Here is a 17,568-nt window from a genome sequence, read left to right as displayed (position 1 = left end):
GCACTGTGGTGGAAGACCCGCCTGCCACGCAGAGGGCGCGGGTTGAAATGCCATCCGATCCTAGAAATGTGTTTCTCATTTATTTTTTTATATCGCGATAGCGGTCACGGACACCGGCGGCGGTGGACAACTATGGCGCCAAAATCAGCCGTTATGATCTCATAACAGCTTTCCCTGTAACAAACTTCAGCGCCGACAATGCCCTCCCTACGCTGGCCTGCATGACAGGCGCGCGAAAATCCACTTGCGTTAATATAAACATCTCTGGTTGCCACTCTTTTCGGTTTTCGCACAATTTCAACATATATTTGCTTTGGAATTCCTGCCTGAGGTACGCGCTAATACCGTACCCTGAGATATGCTCACATTGCACGAGCTCAGTTGCTCCGGATTGCGAAGTTTTCTCGTGAACCGAAAAACGATTGAAAAAATTTCGTTTTCACTCCGGAACGAAATAATAGATAAAGTTTCGGTTACGTTTTCGTTCCAGTCCAAAATATCGTTTTTTTTTTCGTTTTTCGTTTTCGGTTTTCGTTCCATTCCGACACCCTGCTGAAGACTATAGTGCTATTATTTTCACCACTAAAAGTTTAATAATAGATGAGAAAACAAATGCCGAAAGTTTCTCTTTTAAATTTGGAGCCGAAATTTCCTATGGTGACGTCACAGATTTGACAGTGTTTTTTTTTTGTTTTTTTCGTATTTTGGATGCATTGGCTCAATGAAATTTCCCGAAACTTGGTACGTTAAGTCTCTGGCTCCCTCAGAAGACAATGCAATTCATTTTTACCGATTAGCGACTACGCAAGCCATAGTAGATGCCGTCGAAATCTATGACATCATGATAACTGGTGCGGGAACTTCAAGGTGGCGTCGCCATCCACATTTTCTTTTGGTGCATTTTATCCCTTACCAAGTGTATTTTCACAGTAAACGTGGTGTTTTTGGCATTGTGAAAGAGTACTTTAATAATACGAGACAAATCATTTTTCTCTTTAGCGTCCCTTTAAAGGCATCTCCCGTGGAAGTCACTGCCAGTACTGAGAAGTCTAGGCAGATTTCTGGAAGATATGGGGCGCGACAAGCAATACTTGCACTATGCAGTTACAGACATCAGAAAAAGATAGTGCAGCTCAAACAGCAATGAGTATGTCACGTGCGCCGAAACTGACCAACTGAAAAAAACAAAACGAAGCAGTCCAAGTAACATACCAAGCGGTGTGAAGAATGAAAAGGAGAAGGAAGCATGCGCGTGGTGGGCACAGCAGCGCAAGACAGGCCATGTGCCGATGGGGGTTGGGAATAGCATGGTGTGGCAGGCCAGATGCAGATGGTGCCCAGGGTGTGGGAGTAGCGGGCAGTCGAGTTCTCGGCTCAAAGTCACTGCAGGCTCTCACCTGCATACACACACCTCATCAAGCTTTGTTACGTAGCCCAACATCGGCCGAACGTCACAAGAACGTCCAACCAAGGCAAAGCCAGCGTCTCTAGGAACGTTTCCAAGCTTCATCTGGCGAATGGTGAAGGGCATCTCGCCGTTGCCTTCCGCCACACTCAGCATTACCCATTGCGACTACTGTCACCAATGACGCAGTATGAGATCAGCCGTTGCCACCCTCACTTATGCCCGTTTTTCCCAGCGTCCGTGCTGGCCATTGCTTCGTGACCAGTGAAACACCTTTCCTGTGAACATATCATCCCCGTATGAGTTACGCTTCCTAGCCTTGCCCATATGCCCGTTTCCTTATCCACAATCTTTTCTTGCGTTCTTTAAATGCGAAGCGTATTTATTGTTCATGAGCTACCAGCCATGTTTCTCCAGGCAAGAGTTATGTCACTGCTTTTCTTTCAATAACACGAGCATCTCAGCTTCGTGACTAAGCGCCATCAGTAAAGAAGCTATGCCAGAAATGGAAAAATAGACATTTTTTATTCAGGTTTGCATGGAGGTGCATGTGCAGTCAGGACTGGTATGCAAGGAAGCACCTGTTATGTACTCGGAAGTACTGACTTGTTTCAGTGGTGAACAGAAGTATGGAGGGGAGTTTTTTGTTTTTTTTTACACCTCAGCTACAAGGTAAGTACTATTAGTGAATAATTTCTGAAGTCCCGCTTGCGTAAACCCTTGCCCAAGCTCTTATTATGTGCTCCCTATCAGAAGACCCTGTACACACATATGCACGTACAAAAATCTTTTCACAGTGAACACTGCCCTGAGGAACCTGATCAAAGCATGGCCTTTCCTAATGAGGCACATACAGAACACAACCTACAACGTCTTATCTGTTCACCGTTATGAAAGGCTTCTTAGAAAGCCTTCCACATATCTTAGCTAGCAATGAAATAAAGTTTGCCATCACACATTGCCACTAGAAGCAGCTCATGCTGCACTACCACGCATTAAAGAAATGTAACTCGCCACAGCTTGAAGATTATAGCGAGCTAACGTCACAAACACCATTTCACTTTCTCGGAGTTGGCAGGCCTACATGAAGATACGCACTAGCAACAAGGAAAAATCATGCCAGAAACTATCTATAGGACAAAGAACACACGCTCACATCTTTGGTGGTGCAAAGCAAAACACAAAGAATGACACATAAGCACTGTTTTGATGGGAACACCTGCAAACAGCACCCCTGTGTGAGCTCGATGCTTTCTAGGTCTTTGATAAAGGGGAAGAATAAAGCTTAATAGAAATAGACTTGGATGTCAGCTGCTAACTAATCACACTGAATGGTGCACATGTCCGAGGAAGTGCACCGTTTCGGTTAAATTATTTAGTGCCGCCAACTTGAACTTACATTTGCATAATTTGCACACGTTCACGTGCAGTTGATTGGTCAGTAATCCTGAAAAGTTACAACACACGTGTTCGAAAGTTTCATGGAATGCTTGCCACCAACGATAAGCGTGACACTCATTGGCCTACCAACGCTAGTACTCTTTCAAAAATAGGTCAATTATTTTGGCTGCTGATCTTAACTTTGCGTGTGGTTGCCCACATGTCTTTCTGGTGAGGGAGCATAATCAGTGCTGCTGCTTTTATCATATACGCTGCACTGACGCATCAAATATGACAGTTGTACATGAGCACTCGTGTAATTGTCTCCGTCAGACCCAAGTTTCAGCACTGCTCTCCTCAAACCTTTCTGATCAACACAGGCAATAAAGCACATCAAATTAAGCTAAAAGCGTGCTGCATTTGATACATTGAGTCACAGCTCACACAAACATACTCTAGTGTTGCAATGTGAGCTTCTTGGTGTGGCATCTTGGAACACAACTGTAGAGCAGCAAGAACCCAAGAGGGCCAAACAAACACATGTTCCGTTCATGTGCCTTCCTTGCATTTTCATATGCATGCACCACAGTAAGTAGTGTTCCAAGGTTCTTAATGTTTGCGAGCATTGATCGGCAAGTCGTACAAATAAATCGCACTCATTTTTTAATGTGAACTGAATGTTCCGGCAGAATCTACAAACATTGCACTGCTCTCACACATCAACATACAAAGGATCCAGCCTTTGAAATGTGCACAAAACAAGACATCAAACGGCATTCTAAAGGCGTACTGCATATGTGGACTAGATGACACGTATTAAGAAGTACAACTCGGCTACCGCCACCACGATGGAGGTCACGAGTCCGACGAGGACCTGCAGAGGGATGTGGGGATCGGGCAGCGAATACTCGACCGCCTTGTAGAAGAAGGCAAACGTCCCGCCAACGGTGACCAGCAGGTTGACCACGGCCCACGACTGCTGCTTGACCTGGCGAACCTCGTCTCCAACCTTTGAGAACGGAGATGACCTGAAGCGTAACAAGACACGAGACCTCAATTGAAGTGTTACTCGCACTCTTGCTGTTTAACCTGTTTTGTTCAATGAACTTTTTATGGTTTGTACACGAGCTCAGCATGTCCGCACGTTACGCACGCGCACTATCATGGAGTAACCGAGGTCATCTATTGCAAAACGCCTCGACTTTTCTTACCAAAGGCGATTCTAGCAGGTCCATGCATCTAGTTCTCTTCTACAGGCACACTTGACGTTAAAGTAAATGTGACGATACCATTTCCCACAACAACACCACAAGAAAAAAATAGCTGCAAGTCGCGCGGGAAAGTCAACTTACTCCCATAACTAACTATTCTTTTTGTATGTATTCTCCAATACAAAAAAACATTACTTTGAATACATTTTATGCGTTTATTTAGTTCGTCAATTCCACAGAGCACTAACGAAGAATCGTAACCTCTGAACATTTTCTTATAGATAATTAGGGAAATAAAGTGTTAAAAAAACAACAGAAGCAGACTGATTTGTTATTGAGCTATTCACCAGTTACTTTAATATTTACCGCCAATCTGTTAAAAAACAGAATTTGGCTGAAGGCATCTTCCAGCGATCTCCAATTCACCCCATCCTGAGTGAGCTGATTCTATTTTATTTCTGCGAACTTTTTCATTTGATCACATGACTTAACTGCGCCGTCATGGGCTGCGTTTCCAATCCCTTCACTCACTGACCGCCAGTTGTCAGGCCGGAGTTCAACTTGGTTGTAATGTTGTTGTCTGATTGGTTTAATCATTAGGAAACCTGCACAAACACCTCTGTAGCTTTAAACTGCGCGAGTTTAGCAAGAAGCACCAATAAGCACACAGCTGGGTTCCACGTTTCGAGACTCATTCTTCAATGAAACATTAGCTGTCAGAAACAACACTGTGGCATGTTACTGCGTTGTGTACTCTATGAAAGAGGAACTTTTAAGGGCTCGTTTTCGCTTTTGTTAAGAAACAACGTAAATTATAACTAACAGACAATCAAGCAAAGCAAGGTATAGGGGATTTTGTTCGTAGAAATTATTACATAAATGCAGTAATCAACATATAAAATATAATAAAATTTCAGATGTTATGAAATAAAATGCTATGAAATGTTATAAATGATATAAAATTATGGATAAAATGTATGATATATATGTAGTAGCTGTGATCTAAATTTATGTCATAACTAGTACGAATAACATCCCCTATACTTTCCTTGGCTTGATAGTCTGTTAGTTCTAATTAACGTTGTGTAGTGAGTTCTTGCACAGCGGCCAGAGCACAATCTTGGTACGTGCTAGCTGATGGTGAGTCATAATCGAAAACCAATTCGCGGCGCTAATCACACGAAGACGAACAACACAAACAACTGGACTCACGCAGGTGAAGTAACGTCTTCGTCCTCGCGTAATTTGCGTCGCGAGCTTCTTTTATTGTGACACAGCGGGTGCGTCAGTATCTAATCAAAGCAAGACCCCGCAAGATGGCCCAATTAACTAACCTGGCGCGGCAAACGTCCACATCGGATGTCATGCGGTCGTAGTCCCGATTCAGTTGCTGCGCCTTGAGCTTTTGCACGCGAGCTTCGAGCTCGGGGTTGCGAGGAGGCGTCACGGGACTGGGTAAACAGAGCTCCGATCCTTCCAGCAGTTTGTGCAAGTAAACTTGTGCACCGCCGACACCGGAGGAATTGACGGTATCGCGTAGAGAACGCAGTGATCCGAAAGGCACCCCCGTAGCGTCGCACTTGAGAAAATCCTCAGCTTTCTTTCGCAGGTCTTCATCGCAGTCTCTACTGTCTCGCAAGCTTTCTAGAAATTCGATTAGCGTGCTCCCCGGCTTGATGCGAACGCCTTCGAAATTCAACAGGCCCTTCCTGTGCGGCGCCATGTTTAAATGACCGGCAGCTGAATACACCCACAAAAATAAGGCAGTGACCTAAATACCTCTTAAAGTAGAGTGTCTAGCAGCGCCCCCAAACCCAACCACTGCTTCTTTTGCATTTATACGGGCTCGCATATGTCTAGGAGTTGACATTTTTTAATGATCGTATATTTAATTTATTTCGAACCAATAAAACGAATTTTATAAGTAAGAAAATTTACTAAAGCCACGCATTATAAACAAGTGCGTCTCAATTGGTATTTAATTTAGTTTTCTTTGTTGACTCGCAGCCCTTTTGCGCTCGGCTCGAACCGACCAATCACGCTGTGAGACGAATGAAAACGCCGCGCCAGGCCGCGCCATTTTGCAGAGGCGTGCGTGGAGTTTTTGTGAGGTGGTGTTGGTCGTGCATGTATGTTTGATTCTGTGCTCGTGTCCCGGCGCCGCTGACTGTCCGTAAACGAGCGACGTCTACACCTCCCGGCCTCTGGGTCACGGAACAGGTGCGTCCCGACGTGTTGGTGACTTTCTTTTTCCGTGTCCGTTGTGTGTGCGAGCTTCGGGCGGCAAGAACAACGAGCCAAGATGGCTCCCACGGCAGATAACGTAGGCCTAACGACGAAGAAAACCATGTCGGAGCTTCGTGTAATAGACTTGCGCAGCGAGCTCGAAAAGCGTGGACTAGACAAGACGGGCGTGAAGGCGGCGCTCATCGAACGACTGACGCATGCGCTGCAGGACGAAGGCGAGGACGCGGAGACGTTCGAGTTCGAGGTGCCCGCTGAGCCGACGCCGGTGAAGCCGGCCGCCACGCCGTCAGCAGCTAGCGGCGGGTCGGCGAAGAAGACCGTCACCAAGCGCGTCAACAAGAAGTTAGCCCACGATGCCGAGTCTGAGACGCAGAGCAACGACGACGCTCACGAAGGGGGCGAGTCCGAGGAAGAGGACGAGCCCGAGATCGAGACGCTTGACGAGGAAGAGGAGGACGAGGCCGAATGCGGCGAGGAGAAGTTGAACAATGGCGAAGCCGACCCCAAAGAGGACGGCGAAGAGGCCGGCGGCGACGCCAAGGCCGATAAAAAGAGCGCCGCGAAAGATTCGGCTTCTAAGGAAGACGAAGACGCTAGTCACGAGGCCGAGCAGGCCTTGATCGTTCACGCCGACGATAACCACGACTTGGACGCGGACATTGAAGAAGAGAACCAAGCCGCGAAAGAAAGTGCGACGGAGACGTCGAAACCCGCCGCGGCTGCCAAGACTCCTGCTGCGAAAAAGGCGGCGGCGGAGGCCAAGAAGGAAGCCGCCGAAGGCGGCAAAGCCGAGCCCAAGAAGGCCGCTACGCCTAAGACCAAGGCAGCCGGCAAGGCGGTGAAGACTACTCCCAAGGCCCCCGCCGAGCCCGTGCGCAACTTGTGGGTGAGCGGGCTGGCGAACACCACTCGGGCGGCCGACTTGAAGGCCCTGTTCGGCAAGCACGGCAAGGTAGTGTCGGCAAAGATCGTCACGAACGCCAAGACCCCAGGCGCCCGCTGTTACGGCTTCATGACCATGAGCACGGCCGAGGAAGCGAACAAGTGTATCCAGCACTTGCACCGCACCGAGCTTCACGGCAAGATGATCTCGGTCGAGTGCACGAAGCACGAGCCCGGCGGTGCCCTGCGCAAATCCGAGGCGAAGACGGGAGCTGCCGCAACGGCAGCCACGAAGGCCGCAGCCGCTGCCAAGGAAGGCAAAGAGCCTGCTGTGAAGGCAAAGCCGGCGGCTGCGAAGGCGGCCGCCAAGACTAAAGCGGCAGCCGAAAAGAAGGCCGCTGCGGACGCTAAAGAAAAAGAGGACAAGGGCGAGAAGGCCGAGGAAGAAGAGGCTGCGGAGGAAGCGGCCGAGGAAAAGGAAGGTGACGAAGAGGAGGAAGGCGATGGCGACGAGGAAGACAAGGGAAAAGACAGGAAGCACAGGGACGACAAGGAGCGCAGGCGAAGCCGGAGCCACTCGCGAGAGCGTTTCGCGCGCCGCCGTTTCTTCCGACCTTTCATCCGAGGCTTCCGGGCAGTGCGCGGCTTCAGACGTCCCTTCGTCAGGCGGCCCTTCTTCCGAGGACCTTTCAGGGGCCGCATGGGATCGGACTACCGCGAGTCGCGAGAGCCCTTCAGGCGCAACGAAGACGCCGGCTCGTTCCGCCAGCGCGAGCTGGAACGCCGGCAGCGCGAAGAGGCTTTCCGCATCGAGCGCGAGAGGGAGCGCCTGCGCGTGGAACGCGAGAAGCTGGAACGCGAGCGGCTGGAACTCCTGCGGCTCGAGCGCGAGAAGCAGCGACTCGAGCGGGAACGCATCCAGCGCGAGCGCGAAGAACTGCGCCAGCGAAAGATCGGGCGCGCCGCCGAATTTGCCGGTGGCGCTGCCGACGCCCTCATGCGGCGCCCGGTAAAGAGACCGTACGACGAGGATCCCGGAGTGCTTGGAGGCGGTCCTGCCCGCGGCATGGACTCTGCCGGCGGGGACGCCTTCTGGAGAGACCGCAAGAGGCCCCACTTGGGTGGGGGTCCCGGAGGACGAGACTATGACCGTGGCACAGACAGAGACGACCGGCGCTTTGAGCGGCCCGGTGGTGACTTTGGCGGTGACCGGGAGTTTCGTGGCCGGGCACCCCGAGACCGTGTGCCCCGCGAGTCGCCCCCAGTGCGACGTATGGAGCCCCGTTTTCAGTCTAAAGAAGGCTTCTCGGGTGGAGCAGCGTACGGTAGCGGAGGGGCCCGCTTTGGAGGCGGGCCCCCAGCGGCTGGCGGCGATTGGGGCTCCGGGGGTCGCGGAGCTGGCTACTCATCGTCCGGCGTTGGCGGTTCGTGGAACGCTGACGGCCGCAAGCCCGACTCGGGCCACCAGTCTTGGTCCTCGCAGCCGGACCGCTGGTCTGCAGGAGGCGTTGGAGCACGCGGTGGCGGCATAGGTGGCAGTTCTATGGGTCAGGGATCGCAAGGTTACAACTCTGGAGCCGGCGGCTCCGGTATGATGGCCCACTCTGGTATGGGCAGCGGTGGAAGCTTCGGTGGCGCTGGAAATCGGTACATGGGAGGAGGTGGCGGTGTCAGGCGGTACTGAAGAGAGAACCGACCCCAGCATGATGATGAGACTCGCGGTATTTACCCCCCCATTCTGTCACCGCAAACCCTAGCAGCAAGCATGTCGGTCAATCAGAATTGTGAAAAACCCGCCATCTGTATTGTTTAACTTTCTTTTGTTTGTCATTTGTTGAGGCGCTGCCAAGCTTGTGTGAGCGACATTGAGAAGGAAGCTGAACGGAGAGAAAAAATGATGTAGGATTGAGAAAAAAAAATCTACTTGCGTGTGCCCCATTCAGTCTTGACAACTGTTGGAATGTATACGTTGCTGCGCTTGCACACCAGTTGAAATTCAAGATGTTTCGAGACGAAACATGATTGTAGTTAATGAAACTCTCCTTGCGCCCGCCCTGATTTTGACACCTGTTGGAATGTATGCATTGCTTCGCTTGCACAATCGGTTCATATTCAAGATGTTTCGAGACAAAAGTATGTTTCATTCACTTTGTGTATCGACTTGTACCGCGTCTGACAAAAATGTTTGTTCCCCGAATGAGGCAATGTGCTGTCGCAAATGGAAGATGTGTCTGGGCAGAGATGGAATCGCATGCCTCGTGTCGTTTCTCTGGCAATTCTGGCTGTCAAGTTCAAACAGGAGTTTTTTAAAAAATCAGCCATTACATTTCAAAATGTATCAAATACCCAAGGCAGAGAGATTTCCGATGCCCAAAGGCGGTTGAAGAGTTGGGCAACACAAAAGTGTCAACCAAAGGTTCTCAACGTTTTTCGTGTGCAGGAAAGAAATATCTCAAGAATCGTTTGGTGCATCTTCAATATTGTATAAGCTCCTGACCCGAGAGAAATATGCAAATTCGGTAATGTGAAAAAATGTTTTCTAGAAAGCATTGTACGAGACGCGGCACCTCGGAAGTCAACACATTTCGTCACTGCTCTCAGCGTTTGTGGAATGCTCGCGCACTTTTCTTTCCTGCGTCTTTTCACCTGCATCGTCTCACGTTTTGACAAAGAAAGGATTGTCGGAGTGTCTGCATTGCAAACCTCCTCCATTAGCATTTTTTTTTTAGATCTCCATGTTTTCTTTCAGCGTCCACACACTGGTAATGGTTGTGTTGTTTCCCAATTGTTTGCATTGCCATTGCCTCATTTCCATATCGCTGGTGTGCTGAAACAGCAAAGGCATTTTGCATCACTCCGTACCCACCTATTTGGTGCACTGCACGTTTCCACTTCCATAAACTGAAATTCCAGAATCATTTTTGCATCATTTAAAAAAAAATGCCTTTGCCGTCATGTGTCACAGTTGTGTGCCATTCACTTGTTGTTCGCGTTTTGTTTTTCTAAATAAACATTGTGCGAGTCGAGCCAGATTTTCATTTGCTTGTACATTAGCGCTTGCTGCAAGTTGTGCGTAGTTTAACCCGTGCGGTGTATAAAGTCCTTAGCATTGTTTAGTAGTGGCAGTTAACTGCCGCGAAAGGACCTGATTAAGGGCATTAGTATTAACATAGCCTTGTGTAATGATTGGGAAAGGGGGAGGGGACATTTCATTCGAGTGCAGTGCTATTAATTCCTCATGAGTTTCATTTTCAGCTACCAGTGCTCGTGCGTTCCAGGGCCGGACCTCCCATCTACTGGCAGATCCTGAATAAATAATTGTTCTTTACACACAATACTTTTGACTTCGTCTTTACTGCTTTTGGTGTGCGTTTCTTGTTGGCTGCCCTTATCTGACCCTCAGATGTGACAGGAAGGCGCCTGTGCCCACCAAGGAAATGAACACCCCGATATCGCAACCAGTTCACGCCTCAGACCAATTTGTGTAGGCAGTTCATTCCTAGCCCGAGATGTTGCTAGTGCTTTTGCTGGCGCTCGCACTCAACACTTTGCCAACTGTCGTGCAAGGCCTAGGTGGTAAGGAAGCCTTGTAACTGCATCACATTCACTTATGATCTGTGTGAATGTACTGATTAGCAGTAGCTTTGAACATGACTTTTTCTAATTGGTAGGACTGCATCTTGTGTTTCAAAAGTTCAGTTTGAGGGTGTGCCTTCTGATGTACGCAAGGTGGTAAGGAAGTCTTGTTTAGTTGCATTTGCTTATCGTTTGCACGAATCTTGTGACGAGCGGTAGCTTTGAACATCTAGACTTCCTAATTGGCAGAATTGTATCCTTTCTTTAAAAAGTTGTTTTGGGACGCAACCTCCGGTGTGTTCAACGCAGATCTGTTATTCAAAGTTTAACTTTGGCTTGTATTTGAGTTACGTGCATTTGCTGCCGCAACATAATCTGATGGCTTTGCTAAGTGAAGCAGCGCTTGCATCCTGTACAAATTGTGCAGATGTGCCTAGGTTACGGGATCAAATTACGGCCGCATCTTGATGGAGGCATTGTGCTAGAGGCCTGTTAACTTCGATTTAGGCTCATGTTAGAGAACCCCAGGTGATTGAAAGTTCCGGAGCCCTCCACTACGGCATCCCTCGTTTTTTATCATGATCTTGGGATGTTAACCCCCTGAATTATATTATCCATATGCACATGCCTACACTTTCAGGTCACAATGCATGTGAAGCAAGTAGCAGAAAACATGGCATGTCACAACACACCAATGCTTGGACACAAACAAACAGATATTGCTCATATTTTTGAACCTAGGCCCTTTGCATAACTTCTTGTAGCTCAAATCTGCAGCGTGGAGTGGATCAAAATAGACTGCGGGAATGGGGACACTTGTCTATTTGTGTTTGCCCGCCTGGGTGCCTGTGTTAAATTTTTATTTCATGGCTGCAAAACAGCGCGAAAAACGAAGATACAGAGAGAACACACGGGACCAAGCGCTGTTTCTGTGTCTTCATTTCTCGTGCTGTTTTGCAGTCGTGAAGCCATACCAACAAGCTCAGTCCCATACCCTCTTAGTCTTTTTTTTTTTTTTTTTCCGACTTTGTGCCCTGCAGTACCATACAGCTTGGTGGTGCTCGGACATGACAACCTAGTCAACGACAAGATGTCTCGAATTTGGGACTCCGACGACAGCACTTGTTTTTCGATGCCGTCAGAGCTGAACGAGACGTTGGCATCCGTCCGGCTTTTCCTCGACCCGCCCATAGACGTTGGCCTCGTGAGAGTTGTGTCAAAACCACGTGAGAAAAAAAAATCTGCCAGGGCTCTTTCAACATGCTGCTTGCTTTCCGCGATGCCGCTAATGAAGCGGCGGGCACGTTTCATGCTTCCTAACTTTGGCCTTATCAGTTGCTTTGACACATGATGGTGATAGTGTGAGACCATGCATTCGATTCACTGTCAATGCGGCCATGCTTTTATGTTGACACAACAACAACAACAAAAAGTGCCAGTACCACTCCGTTTAGGTGTATGCTGAAAAACCGCATTAAGATAGCTGACTGGGCTCGTTGGTTATTCATACTGAAGATAAACAGCACAAGCACAGCCATGGAAAGCAAACACACGGGACAAGTGCTGTCGCGTGTGTTTGCTTTTCATAGCTGCGCTTTTTTGCGCTGTTTATCTTCAGCATGAGAAACCGTAAATGGCGAAAATTAATCCGGAGTCCTGATTGCAGCATGCCTCACAATTCAGAGATTGTTGGTTCAGATCCCACCGACCGAAAGGGTGCTCTCTCATCCTCTTTCAATTTAGGCCATTATCATTACACTGCAGTAAAAAACAACAAATAATGTTCCCTGTGGTTTCCGTGGCTTAAATCATATGTGGTTTTGGCACGTAACACCCAAGAATTTAATTGAGTGGTGATGGTAACCAACAGGCGTTTGACCAACCGGTCACTTAATAACTTCAATGGCTGGGAGGAACTGAACAGAATCAAGAGAAAGTAATGCTTACGTGATATGGTTAATAAATTCTTTTTTATATCGGCTGCCTTTGTAATCAGAGTGCTTATTGCAATAATCGTAAATTTAAAGCTTTTCAATTTCCTGCCATCTTTAGCGGTTAATATGGCAAAAGCAGCATGTGGCATGTCAGAAAGCATGATTATTATCTGCTCTTATGCATACAGCTTCCTATAACCATTGCAAGTGGGCCAGCTGAAAATGATAAAAAGCAGCCAGCTCTCGAGCTAGAATGAGAAATATGTCCTAAGCTTCACGCTTTCGCTCGCACGTAGCCACGCATCTGCTGTTTCTTTTCTGCTAATGAACTCTTGCAATATCACAGAAGATGATGTCACTCCCATGAGCATTGCACCGATACTGGCACCTGACCTTCGTATAGTATATGCCAGATGAAGATTGCCAGCACATCTACGCTTTTTAAATATCTCGCACATCATTCCTGGCCGTCTTGCTACAATTTCGATATAAACGCCAGCACGTTGTAACATATACATTTTCCAGAACCGAATGTTGTGTACTACCTTCTTGTGGACAACAGCAATGGATTCCCGACGGCTGAAAAGGACGACTTAGAAGGTGCGAAATCAATTTACGCTAAGTTGTACCGCACGTCGAGCAGAATGAAACCACAGTGATTACAGTACATTAAAGGGACTATTACCTTAACTCCCCCTGCAGGCAACGTATGGATCTATGGCGGAGAGCTTTCGGCCAAGGTTCGTGGTGTCGACATACACAGCGTAACCGAACTGTGCGAAGTGTCCATATTTAACATCAGCGACAAGATAAACAAAATGGGTAAGAAAAATTCTGTGAGCAATCTCTTGTTATACCTACTGACCACATAACAAAAGTGCTGCTCTTACAAAAAACCGCTATGGTTCCAGACAAGAATTGGGCAGCAAAAAGTATTGTATGCAAAGGAATCATCTCCGCGTTGTTTTTAAATGCCTTCTTGCTGTCGAATCGTGCTATTCATGAGTACAAGGATGATGGCAAGACTTATTTAACGCAAGCTTAATGAACTCGTTTAGATGTTTTTCTACAGCCTGAGAAATGCCATCTAACCACCTTGTGCACGATCGACCTCGTTTTCTCTTACCTTCCACTTTGACTAGCATCAGTTTTTGCTCAGCAGCATGCACTGCATTACCAAAATAAACTTTTAATTTTAGTAACTTCACTTCGAAAGAACAATAGACAGTAATCTCTCTGACAACTGAGATATCGATTGGTTTGGCAGTCCTTGGTATTCTCAAAACTCGACACCAAAGCCTACATTCAAAAGAGTTTTTTTTCTCCTCTCTTATTTTTGCTAGGCCCGTGACTCAAACCTATACATTACCATGGGAAAAACCAGGCAAACTTTAGTTTTAAGGCTAATACCTTCATCTTTCATAAGAACGGATGAACGCTTATTCGTCTCTCATAACATAAGGCAACTTGAATGTGTCCAATGCAAAGTGGATGGAACACTTGCATTTTTTTAGATCTGTTACCACAAGCTTCAGGGCGTGCAGCATCTTCACGGCAACCAGTGGTCAATGGAAGACTTTCGTGGAGGGTCATTTTGTGTAAGTATTGGAGGAATTTTATGCATTCCAAGTTAAACGTTCAAATAACTGCGCTGTTGTAGTCGCTAAACCTACTTTGTCGCTTCATACAGATGCCACTTTGCCAGTAATGGCCGTTGCAGCGATACTGGCAGCAGTACTTTTCTGGAAAAGGTGAATACATTGCTTTTGTTTCGCAGTGCTAAAGACATTTTTCTGTTATGTAACTCATCAATCTTTCACATATATTTACAAAATGTGAAGTAAATGCGAGATGTTTGTACAAAATCTAATCGCAAGGAAAAGTTACTTGCCCGTGTCCAGAGGCAACGCTCGTAAATATGTTTCCATACGACTCGGAGAGAATGTTTATACGTGTGCCAGCCAATCACATTCCCTTATTTCGACGATGTCACACCAAAACCCAACTTTCTTTCAACACTTATGTCTTTCAGGAACTAAATTGTAGTGTGACTGCCTGATGATAAAGCGTGGTCTTGTCATGCAAGCTTTTCTCTAGGTTGCCCTTGAGTAGAGTATTCATCTGCACAATGCTTGCGCTTTCCATGTGACATTTTTGCAAATAATTTTGTAAAGAGAATGTTTCCTGTGTGCTCAATAAGAATGAAGTAAGCTGCTGTAACTTGGGGATATCATGCCAGCCACTTTTTCACACTGAATGTTACTTTCAAATAGCTACTGGCTTTATTAAGAGCTCAGGCCTACAGAAGTAGGAGATGAAAAAGCCCTTTATTTGCTGATCTAATTGCTTAAAGTCACAATTTCTAAGTGTCACCAGGCTATGCAATGAAAATGTGCGAGTGGCAACTGTGGTTCTTGTCGCTGGTTTAGAATTCTTGAGCACACGAACACAGTGTCCTGCTACGACAGCAAACTTTGGGAAAAGTTGAAACGCATTTCCTCAACTCCCACGTCCAATCATCACTGGCTCGAACAAGCAGATGAAGGCTTCTGTGGCAACTTTTGAGGTTGCAGTGGTTACTCAAACAGGAAATTCCCATCTTTTATGAGAAGTTTACAGTGCACACACTACAAACAATGACATAAGGGAAGAAGATAGACGAGGAGACATACACAATGGAAGATGACTTTCCATAATGAATTCCTACCAACTCACCCAGCTTTCAATACTTTTAAATTCTAATTTGTCATGGACAATGAGCGAAATTCAAGCTATAAGGGACACTAAAGACAAATATTAAGTTGACATACATTGTTGAAACAGCGTTTCACAAACCTCGTAGTGCTTGTTTCATGCCAAGGAAATATTAGTTTGAAAAAAAAAAATCGTTTTAGTGGTCCTCATAATGTTAGTGCAATTCAAACTGCCTGCCTACATGAACGGCCTTGTGTCATAGCAGCGGAGCACAGTCCGGCGAAAATGGAACTTGTATCATCCTCAAGGGTAACGTCAAAACATTCCTTTTTCCATGTATGAGAGTGAAATGCAAGGGTTACATTTTATTCTGCCTTGCAATTGACTGCAATGTTCTTTTCTATCATGAGTAGGTTGAGAACTAGTGATTGGTTGCACTGAGGCCCTGCTGTGTTATTCGGCTCTTGTTTCAAAATGTCCCACTGGTGGCGCAAATCGGGTCCTACAATTTCTCGAGTATACTGAGACGCTTCTGCACGTAGTACTGATGTTTTAAAGGTTCCCGAGCATTAACCTTTCACTCCGACATAAAAGGATATTTGCCTTTAGTGTCCCTTTAAGCAAGCAAATGCAGTGGAACTATAATTAGCTATAATATTTATAAGGCTGTCTGCATCTGCCTGTACATTCAACTCCTCTTTATGAAGAGCAATAAGAATGCTGCGCAAAATGTTAAACTGCGACAGTGAGCGAGTCACACTTCCTGACAATCTGTGCAAAGTGTAACGCCCCGAGTGACTTAAGGGGATACTAAAGGCAAATAACAATTTATGTCAGAGTGAAAGGTCAATGCTTTAGAACATCTCAAAATGTCAATTATATACGCAGCTGCGCTTTGGCAACTAGGGACCTCCGACTTGACGTTGTTGGAAATAAACTTGACTTGACAATAGAGAAATTAAGGTTAATGTAGGATACGATTTGTGCCACCTGAGGGAGATTCTGGAAGACATGTCCGATGACGTAGTTGGGCCTCAGTACGATTAATTGCAAGTACTCGAAACTGCCCACGACAGAAAAGAACATTTTCGTACATTACAAGATTGACTAAAATGCAACTATGGCATTTCAGTCTGATTCATATTAAAAAAATGTCTTGACGTTACCCTTGAGAATGACGCAAGTTCCATTCTTGCCGGACTATGCTCTGCTAAAGCCCCTTGCTCTGTTACGCCGGCTGTCAGGCAGTAAAGCAAGCAATGGGCGGGCATAGCTACGTCAAAAGGCCATTCTTAGAGGTGGGCAGTTTGAATTGCACTTGCAGTATGTGGACCACTAAAACATGATTTTCATTCAAACTGAACATCTACTTCGCACGAAACAAGTACTACGAGGTTTCTGGAACACTATTTCGACAATCCATGTGGAATTATTATTTACTTTCAGTGTCTGTTTAAAGGTTTCATTAAGTTTTCGTTGTGCATATGATTGAGTCCGGTAAGCCAGAACTGGCATATTTAATATTTTAAGTGTATGTCGGATAAAAAAGAAGCACTAAAGCACATGCGCTCACTCGAAGCTAAAGGCCTCGCGTAACTTGTGCCTCTTGCTAAAGCTATCGTACTATCCCGCAAACCAGGAGAAAAGTTCCCTGCCTCCCTGCGAGCTACGCGTCCGGACTGCATCCGGCGAAGCGGCAGGGTAGAAGATCCCTGCCACTGCCACCGGACGACGAAGAAGACGATAGTGTGCCTACATTCGACACCAGCGACACGGCAGCTCTCTTCCACAGCCGCATCTCTGGCCAGCCCGAATGGACTCAGTCGCACAGGAATGGCACTCATCAGCGGCTCCAATCCCCGACATTATATCCGACCTGCGTTCGCCAACCACTTGCTCGAAGTGTCTCACGAATATGCGACACTGGAACCTCCAGCTGAAAGGGACACCAATGTCAAGCACCCAAATGTTTGAGCTACAAGGAAAAAAAATCTAGAGAGCCTTCATTTTGTGTTATGCTTCATTAAACCAATGCTAGAGGAAAAAAACACCAAATCATTTCAGAATTAAAGGCTATTATTTCATCGCTAAGTGTCTCACAAATATGCTACACTGGAGCCTTCGGCTGAAAGGGACTCCAGTCTTAAGCACCAAGATGTTTGAGCTACAAAGAAAATACGAGAGAGCCTTCATTTTGTGTTATGCTACATGAGCGCGACGCTAAAGCAAGAAAGCACCA

General features: G+C 46.7%; 3 protein-coding genes across 4 annotated transcripts; 2 read left to right on the top strand and 1 right to left on the bottom strand.

Annotated features, from left to right (window-relative positions):
- Positions 1-939: 939 nt before the first annotated feature.
- Positions 940-5,742, bottom strand: LOC119406394 (transmembrane protein 199). 2 transcript variants are annotated; one of them, XM_037673136.2, is made up of 3 exons: positions 5,331-5,742; positions 3,624-3,813; positions 940-1,397 (listed from the first exon to the last, which is right to left on the bottom strand). In XM_037673136.2, the coding sequence occupies exons 1-3, from the start codon at positions 5,717-5,719 to the stop codon at positions 1,134-1,136; spliced, it is 843 nt and encodes a 280-aa protein (XP_037529064.2). In that variant the 5' UTR covers positions 5,720-5,742; the 3' UTR covers positions 940-1,133. The 2 variants fall into 2 exon arrangements, with proteins under 2 accessions (XP_037529064.2, XP_049275737.1); XM_049419780.1 differs by lacking the exon at positions 940-1,397 and having other exon boundaries at positions 1,449-3,813; positions 5,331-5,740.
- A 318-nt stretch (positions 5,743-6,060) lies between these two features.
- On the top strand, positions 6,061-10,451 carry LOC119371894 (SAFB-like transcription modulator). The gene has a single exon (XM_037642349.2). The coding sequence runs from the start codon at positions 6,299-6,301 to the stop codon at positions 8,807-8,809; it is 2,511 nt and encodes an 836-aa protein (XP_037498277.1). The 5' UTR covers positions 6,061-6,298; the 3' UTR covers positions 8,810-10,451.
- Positions 10,452-10,619: 168 nt separating this feature from the next.
- Positions 10,620-17,388, top strand: LOC119371893 (uncharacterized). Its single transcript, XM_037642348.2, has 7 exons — positions 10,620-10,701; positions 11,742-11,927; positions 13,161-13,235; positions 13,338-13,457; positions 14,150-14,233; positions 14,326-14,386; positions 16,969-17,388. Exons 1-7 carry the CDS (start codon positions 10,635-10,637, stop codon positions 17,267-17,269), a joined length of 894 nt encoding a protein of 297 aa, XP_037498276.1. The 5' UTR covers positions 10,620-10,634; the 3' UTR covers positions 17,270-17,388.
- Positions 17,389-17,568: the final 180 nt, after the last annotated feature.

Source organism: Rhipicephalus sanguineus, chromosome 10, assembly GCF_013339695.2.
Source record: "Rhipicephalus sanguineus isolate Rsan-2018 chromosome 10, BIME_Rsan_1.4, whole genome shotgun sequence".
Taxonomy (NCBI): Eukaryota; Metazoa; Arthropoda; class Arachnida; order Ixodida; family Ixodidae; genus Rhipicephalus; species Rhipicephalus sanguineus.
The sequence above is the reverse complement of the archived record's forward strand: the minus strand, read 5'-3'. Positions and strand labels throughout refer to the sequence as shown.

Bases quoted from the DNA above. Each gene is read 5' to 3' on its own strand.
- LOC119371894 (XM_037642349.2), top strand. From the start codon at position 6,299: ATGGCTCCCACGGCAGATAACGTAGGCCTAACGACGAAGAAAACCATG.
- LOC119406394 (XM_037673136.2), bottom strand. From the start codon at position 5,719: ATGGCGCCGCACAGGAAGGGCCTGTTGAATTTCGAAGGCGTTCGCATC. The intron at 3,814-5,330 runs GTTAGTTAATTG...GTTACGCTTCAG, and splicing joins GTGGACGTTTGCCGCGCCAG to GTCATCTCCGTTCTCAAAGG. The intron at 1,398-3,623 runs GTAGCCGAGTTG...GTGTGTATGCAG, and splicing joins TGACCTCCATCGTGGTGGCG to GTGAGAGCCTGCAGTGACTT.
- LOC119371893 (XM_037642348.2), top strand. From the start codon at position 10,635: ATGTTGCTAGTGCTTTTGCTGGCGCTCGCACTCAACACTTTGCCAACT. The intron at 11,928-13,160 runs GTGAGAAAAAAA...TACATTTTCCAG, and splicing joins GAGAGTTGTGTCAAAACCAC to AACCGAATGTTGTGTACTAC. The intron at 14,387-16,968 runs GTGAATACATTG...CCCGCAAACCAG, and splicing joins GCAGTACTTTTCTGGAAAAG to GAGAAAAGTTCCCTGCCTCC.